The sequence below is a fragment of the Sinocyclocheilus rhinocerous genome, unplaced genomic scaffold, assembly GCF_001515625.1.
Source record: "Sinocyclocheilus rhinocerous isolate Xijiao unplaced genomic scaffold, SAMN03320098_v1.1 scaffold249, whole genome shotgun sequence".
Taxonomy (NCBI): Eukaryota; Metazoa; Chordata; class Actinopteri; order Cypriniformes; family Cyprinidae; genus Sinocyclocheilus; species Sinocyclocheilus rhinocerous.
Window position 1 is genome coordinate 1,325,661 of NW_015666483.1, and position 8,887 is coordinate 1,334,547.

Here is an 8,887-nt window from a genome sequence, read left to right on the forward strand (position 1 = left end):
TGTTTACAATACGAAAGCCTCAGTATAATTTTACTCATGGGTAGGCTTATACAGAAAAGCAACGTCTCTATGTGATACACCTCCCAGGTGAGCCACGCCTACCTGCTTTGTGATTGGAGAAGGCGCTATATCCTTCTCTCTGAATGGCTAACGCAGCTGTCACTCAAGTACTACGTTTTCATAATGTGATACTTTACAACAGGTAAGGCTACCTGAGTGACACAGGGTGGGATTTTGGATACACCGCGCGTCTGGATGTAACGACAAGGACGTTTACAATAATCCCGTATAGGTGTATTCGTAAATAAAAATAAGCTTCAAATATAATATCCGATATTTGCATATAGAAATGGCAAGTGTAAGACTGGCGGTTGGCGCTCCGAATACAGAAGAGAGGGCGGTTTTCACGCAGCTTAAACCCGTGCGGATGTGTAGCGCGGATGGGCCGGAGGACTCGTCTGTGTTTGAGGACGTCAAACCCGCGGTGAGACTAGTAACAAACGCTGTCGAAATGGTTCAGGTATGACAGGCGCTCTGTGGTGTCTGACTTAAACTGGAAAACAAAAATATTTCAATGTCAAAACCTATATTATATCAAAAGTATAGGCGCACTTTTAAGAGAAAGCACTTGCTCAGTTACAAAAAATGATCTTTACGAACGGCTTTCTGTAATGCAAGTGTCTGTTTTTTTTTTTAAGTATTAAGTATTGTTTATCAAATATTGCAGGTATGACAGGCGCTCTGTGGTGTCTGACTTAAACTGGAAAACAAAAATATTTCAATGTCAAAACCTATATTAGCCTATATCAAAAATATAGGCGCACTTTTAAGAGAAAGCACTTGCTCAGTTACAAAAAATGATCTTTACGAACGGCTTTCTGTAATGCAAGTGTCTGTTTTTTTTTTTAAGTATTAAGTATTGTTTATCAAATATTGAAAATATTACAGGCATCGCTATCAAACTGCTTTCGTTGAAGTGTGCATGTTACATCTTCACATAAGGGTCAACTGAACTGCTGTATGTTTGTCTCGCATTGCGTTTACATTTATTAATTTAGCATGATAAGTATGAATAGTTGCTTATGCAGTGTATTATTAGTAGGAGTATTATTATTACTATTAACACCACAAACAATAAATCTCATAGTATTTTTATGTTTTTTACATTTCAGTAATTGAAAGAAATCAGAATTAGATTACTTGTGAAGTTACTAAAGTAAATGTCTTTAACACAGTTCTTTATTTTATGCAGTAACACATATTTATCTTTAAATTTGCATGTCAGTTTTGCAATAAACACTGACGTCATATTGTTCTGTACATAGTCTAGTTTATACCTGCCTCTAACTTGACTTTATTATGAATATATTATCTCAGATGGATGAGAGATCATTGAAACAACTTTTACTACGACATTAACACAAGTTCAGGTCCTTAAAACAACCTACATAATAAGAGTAAAATGTGCGTACTGTAAAGTGTACTTGAAAGCGAAGGAATCAAAGAATAGAACCATTTACTTTTATTACCTTATTTTTTGTGAGGTACAATAATACACAAATGCTTAGCAACTTCAATGCACAATTTGAAGTTATGTAGAAAACCATAGTGTCATTTAACACTGTGACAGTGTTAGTCAAAAGTTTAAGATTTAGTTTGCCCTAAGAGAAAACTCAGACTAATCCACAGGTTTAGAATTTATTTATAGAATCAGATTTCTCTATAGTTTGCTCTTTGCCTTTGGTCAGACTGCCTCTAAAGTATCACAATGGCCATAAGTATCTGCTATACATTTCCATGATGTTTTATTTTCTGTTTTAATGATCATATCTGAGTCCACAATGACAACTGAAAATGGTTGGGTCTGAAATGCGAATCGAATGTGCTGTGTTGGATCATATGGCATCCTAACTAGAACACCACTAGTTTATGACTGGCTGAGCCAATGACTGATGACCTTGTTGCACTCCTTCAAAAGTTCGTAAGGCCACAGAGAACATGTAGGTTGTTGGCTACACTGAAGAAAACAGCCTGGGCCTTCGCATGGTCTCTGTTCCCTCGTTTTCGGTTGGTGACGAGAAGCACATGTCTGACCTCATGACCCCCAGTACTTGTTGGGAAAAGTACCTGCTATTAAAGGAGTCATAATCATAGTCTAAATGAAACTAGATTGCTAAAATAATCCGAAACCAACAAAAGTCATGATTATAAATAAAGATTATCTTAATTACATGATTGATTTGGCACATCTAATCATAAGATATGGCTGAGTCACATCGTCTTGCAGTGTCACGCATCTCTATTGCAGTAATTTACTTTAATTTTCTGTTACAAAACCAGCAGTCAGTAGTCATATCCACTGCTGTGAAGAGTACTCAAGATGGTTCCTTCAGTAGTCTTGGTCCTGAAAAGCCAAAACGACTGTTATCTATTTCCCCCAAAGCCATAAAACATCATTTTCGTCTCAAAGGTTTTGTTTTCTCTTGCTGCTGCCCTCGGATGATTTGTGCTGTTATGGCTCCAGTAAACAGACAAGAAGCCTATCAGTCTGGTTTTATGGGGATCTGTGGACGAATCTCCATCTTTTTGAATTCCTTTTAGGCCGTAAAAGACGATTATTTCAAAGGGAAAGACCTTTTGTGTTGTAATTAGGAAAAAGGTCTTTGGGCTAACAGGGTATTTGGACTCTGAAATAAGCTGCGAAATCTCACGTCGAAGAAACAGTTCGGAAGACAAATATCATGCCGTTTCCAAGGCTTCTGAGCTTCATGTGCTCCTTTACAAATAATACGACTTTTTTTAATGGATAAGATATTTGATGTTTGAACGCATTCTTAAAGGGATTTTTCAGCAAAAACTATACTGATATTCTATCATCATTTACTCACCCTCATGTCATTCTGTGAAAGATAAAAGAAGATATATTTTTTATTAAATTATGTCTTAGTGTGGGTTTTTTTGGGGGGTGTTCATGCAGTGAAATATTGTTTTTAGATCCGATTGACTTTGATTATATGGACAAAACATTCTTTACATTTTTACACTTTAGATTTTATCGGATTTGTTTTTTTTGTTTGTTTTTTTTGGGGCTGAAGAAATAAAGTCATACAGGTTTGGAACAATATGTGGGTGAGAGAATTGATGGCAGAATTTTCATTTTTGGGTGAACTAACCCTTTAAAGAATTTTTTATTTTTTTATTTTTTTTGGGCTGAAGAAATAAAGTCATACAGGTTTGGAACAATATGTGGGTGAGAGAATTGATGGCAGAATTTTCATTTTTGGGTGAACTAACCCTTTAAAGAGTGAATGAGATTTTCTAGAATTTCAGAAAGTGAGCCATATTTTCAACGAACGTCGACACTGAGCAACACGGAAACCTCCGGCTTATTTATCTCAAAGATTATTTTTATGCCTAACTCGGCTCCCAGCCGTTATCGGTCCCTAAAATACATAACTTAGCGGTTGTAAATGTTCTCCAATCATTAACTCAGTTCTTGGGCCAGGGTTCAGCTGCTGTTCATTCTCCAGTGAACAGAACCGGGTCTCTATAAGGCCAACGGAAGCTGTAGCCAAGGGCACTTGCCTCTCTGCCAGTACCACACAACACAAGGCCTGTTTGTGCCCAGGACTAAGGGCAGGGGCGGTACTCTTGCCAGGTCTGGAGATAAATCGAAAGCTATTTTCCATTAATTACCTGGTTTTAACTTTCCAAAGCTGGCCTGATGGGGATGAAGGTGGAATTGTTGACGTTAACGTTGTGAGAGTACAATTGTCTGTAATAAATGGCTCATCCGCAGCGATATGAAAAGCTGCAGAAGCGTCAGCATTCATTGTACATTCCCCGAGAGTACATGACCTCACATGTTAGGGTATGAGTTACCTGAAAGGATGAAGATATTTGTACATGAAACCACATCAGTGGGTTGTCAAGGAAATGCATTTTGACAATACATGCCTTATTGTTGACATAGCTGCCACTTCAGACAGCTGGACATTACAGTGCTTTTAAAATAATGCAATAAGGTCAACAATAAAGGCAGCTGTGTGTTTTAAGTGGGGTCCAAATGTCTGCGACGACATTAAAAGTTCTTAAAAAATATATATAACTGATATTCTTAGTTCTTGTATAGCCTAGTTCTCTATATATGTAACATTTAAAATCTTTTAGGAATTAAAAAATAAAGATTAGAATTATGTACGTGTATTCAAGGTGTGAATTCCAAATGTTATTCATTTTACTTAATAGGTACACAAGTCATTTAATTGAATATTTTCTTGAAAAGGATGTATATATAATTATATTAAAAAAGAATCATGAAACCAACATGAATACAAAGAGTATGTTTCTAAGAAAGTAGCACATGCAGCTTGAGCACTGCAGTCCTTAAAGCAATATGACGACATGCCAAAGTCATTCTAAAATCCATTCATGTATTTTTTTGTATAAAATAATGTAAACATAATTTGATATCTAATATGTGTCTTAGAAATATGCTAAATATAAGCATTTTCACTAGAGGTCTCGTGCTTTGTTGGTTAGTTTTGGGGGTTATTTTGGTTAGCACATGCTGCAGTCATTACAGATTGTTTAAACACTGAACGTTTTGTTCAAGACAGGTATTTAGGCTGTTCAGGTTTTTGCATATGCTAACCATTTCATCATCACACATTTGACTTGCCAATTGACTGGTTTGGTAAATCTGGTTCTTCATTATCGCACAAATGCCCTCATTTATCAGTCTCAGGAGTTTACAGCACCGTTGCACCTGAATGGCTCTCCAGGGTGCACTCGTTTTTAGAGTTCTATTTTTGTACATTGTTTGTGCCCATATCTCCTCTTGCTATCACATGTCACTGTTTTGGTTTTGCTTTGTGTTCCAATCCTTCATGGCCGCCACACCTATGAGGTTTCTGTTTACTCTGTGCTGCATTGAAGCACTGTGCAGAGCTGCTCCGTTGAACTTGCCTTTGTGTGCAGGGAATGATCTCCCACTGCTTGTACCTGGCGCTGCAATCACAAATCAACTGTGAAAGACATTAACATAGTATATGCTTGCCTGATCTCCTTTTTCAAATAAAATCTTTTAAACCGCTGTGGTGAAGCGAAAAGGGTAAAATGGCAGAGCAGACATTTCAGTTTGACGGCAGCTAATCCAATTAGCAAAGCATGCACAAAACCTGTCAACATGGACTGCATACAATCACAAATAAAAACATTCAGTGAACTTAATTAAATCGAGAAGAATCGTTTCCATGCAATTCAATTAATGCATAATTTGGATTTCAGTTTCGGTTGTGGTCTTGTTTTGCAACTTAAAATTCTTTAGTTATGCCTACTAGATGCAAAGAAAATTCAAATAAATTCTGCTGCAACAAACCATTTTTAGGCATTTTGCCAAAATAGAGAGGGCCATTGGCTATATTCTAGCATACAAGAAGTCATAAATAAATAACTTTTATTTATTAAATCGCTAAATTAATTAAACCAAATGTTTATTTTATTTAAATAATATAAAAAGTAATGCTCAACTCAATTTCCCGTCAATTGTACATCTGGTTATGACTGATGAAAATTATTAAAACAAATTAATTTTTAATTAATAACTTAATTTTACAAATTGAATTTGATTGCACACAATGACATTAAATTTGGATAAAATAATCAATTGAATTAGCAGGAGCAGTGTACACTAAAGGTACTGCACTGTATTATAATCATCTTCTGTTTGTTTCAGACACGGATGGAGATGGATAAATATTTGCCCCAAATCACCCCACTGGTTTCCCCAAACATTACGGATAAGAAGTTCCGTCGGGAAAGCGCCTCGGTGGTGGATGAGTATTTTGCAGATGAGAAGCCAGCCCCTTACAGTCTCAACATCAACGTTATCCTGCCCAATACCACACACCTTCGCACGGGCCTTTATCGTCCAAACAAACCTCAGGTGCATCAGATCAAAACTGAGCCAGGGGTGGACTTACCCTGTAGCATTCAGACACTCCCCGAATTCACCTCCGTCTTCAGCGTGCCCCAGACGGTCAACAGCCTCTTTATCAAACCTGACATAAACGTCACAGACGAGCTCCACATCGGCCCTCAGCAGCCGGCGGTCTACCAGATGCCCATCAGCAGTAGCGACCTTACCACAATGACCTTCTCCCAGAGTCAATCGATGAACGGAATCGGTGCATCTGGCAGGACCATGCTCAACCTGAACACAGTGGCCTTGACGACGCAATCTGGCGAATTTGTCATGCCCGAGCCGTACTACACTTCACCCCAGCCGCACAGTTTGCCTCCGTCGCCCCCCAACTCCCAGCCCAGCAGTCCCGAGAACCAGGCAGAGCTCATTACCTCTGTTCCCCCTCCCCCGCCGTACCAGGCTAGAATTGGAATGAAGGTTGGACAGATGACCCCTCACTCCATGCTAATGGCCCACGGTCAGGGCGTCCTCACGGGACCCAGATACAACCGACGGAACAACCCTGAGCTGGAGAAGAGAAGGATTCATCATTGTATCTTCCCAGGTTAGTGTGCCATTCCAGTAAATAATTTTGGATTACATGTGCCATGCCATCCTGAAGATGGGCAGAGATTATCAGGGACGTTTGTCAACTAACATCTGGGCAATTTTTCTCTGTACCAGGATGCACCAAAGTTTACACAAAGAGCTCTCACTTGAAAGCACACCAAAGGACTCACACTGGTAAGAAATCAAATCAAACTCTAACATAGACACCCTAAAATAAAAATGATATTATTATTTATTCACCCTAATGTCATTCCAACGCTATATGATTTCCTTTCTTCTGCTGAACATGGAGAAAGGGGGAAATGAAGGGCTTTTCCATGCAGTTACAACGAGACTGAGACTTTTCAAGCTTCAAAAACAGTGCAAAAATACTTTCAAAGTATCCCTCAAGTCTTCTGATGTTATACAATAGCTTTGGGTGAGGAACAAACAAAATGTACTGTATCGTAATCTTGACATTCGTGTGTCTGATTTGTGAAGAAACAGTTCCTTCGAATGATTGATACGGTTTGCAAAACCACCTTAGTAAAAAAGTAATACATTTAAAATACATTTATTTCATAATAAGTATAGTTCAAATCTATTAACATATTTACTGACATATCGCTTGAGACTTACTGATATCAAAATTTTTAATCAAATTCATTTGGAGTACTACTTGTGCACAATGCACATTTAATTAATATTAAGCCTAAAATGTGTTTTAATATCACCATTGATGAGGATTTTATGATATTTGAACAATATCTTTGAATAATGTCTTTAAATTAAGTATACTTGCAATAGTTCCACTTTAGCACAATCAAATATACTTCAGTATATCTTTAGTTGGACTTCAGCAGTTTTTCATCTCGGACCATAAAAAACGCTTTTGTAACTTGATTTGCCAGTTTTTAAAAATGCGTTAATTTTCAATTTTTATATAGGTTATTTTTAAAGTAATGAATTCCACTAAAACATTAAAATTCCCACTCCACATAAAATCAAATCAAACTAAATTAGCCTATTTGGAAAAAGAGAAGTTTAATGAAAATAGCCTGTAGGCTGTTAACGGCAATGCAGCAACTGGCATTTTAATATAGACTATAGAGTAATAGCTATAGAATATACAGTCAGAATTTAGAGTCAGAACTATTGGTAACACTTTATTTTAAGGACCAATTCTCACTATTTACTAGTTGCTCATAAGCATGCATATTACTAGCATATTGGCTGTTTATTAATACTTATAAAGCACATATTAATGAATTATTCTGCATGACCGTATTTTAGATCCCTTAATCCAACCCCATCCCTAAATTTAACAACTACTAACTATTAATAAGCAGCAAATTAGGAGTTTGTTCAGGGAAAACTCTTAGTTAATAGTGAATAGGTGTTCCCTATTCTAAAGTGATACCAAACTATTTTCGGTAGTTTTTGTTGCATTATTTTCCAAACGTGTTGTTATCACGGTAATCTATTAGCGCTCTTACCGGACATTTAATTTCAGAACTGTTGCGATATGTACAACAACCAATTTAATAACATGTTGCCAGATTAATGTTCATATGTTTCAGATAAAACTGAACATGATGCAAAAAGCAACATGGTTTTTTTTTTTCTGATGAGCCTGTGTTGTTTCGCTCTCTGTCCATCTGTAAGGTGTGTTTATGTTGTCACAGGTCAGGTGGACATGGTGTGGAGTTGTGTTTCAAAAGATGTTGGGGGTTGGGAATGATCCCGCCGCACTGAAAGCTGTCAAACAACAGTTTAAGAGCTCTAGAACATTCCGTGCTGACAGATGAAAGTCAGAACAGGTCGATAACACGTGTAATTTTGATGTCTTCAGGAATTATATGTTCTATTCATGATTTAAAAAAGTATGTCAGGATGTACTAGATGTGCTCTAACAAAGCAATTAAATACAAGCCTGCAAAACTTGTTAGCTTTGTAACTTAAGGAGTAATCTAAGCAGCTAGCTTGGATTATGCTAGTGGCTCTTCAAAAAAAACAACAACACTTTGCCAGTTTGGTGGAGCATATCTAAACATGCTTTATAGTAGTGTTCATTTTGTCAGCTATTTTCATTTTAGTCTTAGTCCCGTGCTAAAATGTCCTTATCATATTTAGTCAACCTTATCCTATTTAGTTTTAGTCAAGTTTTAGTCGACCAAAAGTCTCAACATTTTAGTCTAGTTTTAGTCCAAGAAAACCTTAAGTATTTTAGTCTAGTTTTAGTTAATGAAAACTTGACATTTTAGCAATAAGATTATTATTAATTAACCGTACAGCAGTATTAATTTTGGCAGCCATTTTTAATTTAGTCTTAGTCTTACTCAAATGTACATTTTAGTTATCATATTTAGACAA

General features: G+C 36.8%; 1 protein-coding gene across 2 annotated transcripts in view; it reads left to right on the plus strand.

Annotated features, from left to right (window-relative positions):
- Positions 1-212: 212 nt before the first annotated feature.
- Positions 213-8,887, plus strand: part of LOC107732331 (Krueppel-like factor 5) — a 16,254-nt gene continuing 7,579 nt past the window's right edge. Inside the window, exons 1-4 of one of the 2 annotated variants that reach the window (XM_016543620.1) lie at positions 213-520; positions 5,738-6,530; positions 6,650-6,709; positions 6,828-7,051. In XM_016543620.1, the coding sequence (XP_016399106.1) occupies positions 350-520; positions 5,738-6,530; positions 6,650-6,709; positions 6,828-6,841 (1,038 nt within the window). In that variant the 5' untranslated portion in view covers positions 213-349 and the 3' untranslated portion in view covers positions 6,842-7,051. Of the gene's footprint in view, positions 521-5,737; positions 6,531-6,649; positions 6,710-6,827; positions 7,052-8,887 lie in introns of those variants that run through there. The other variant, XM_016543621.1, reaches the window with a different exon arrangement.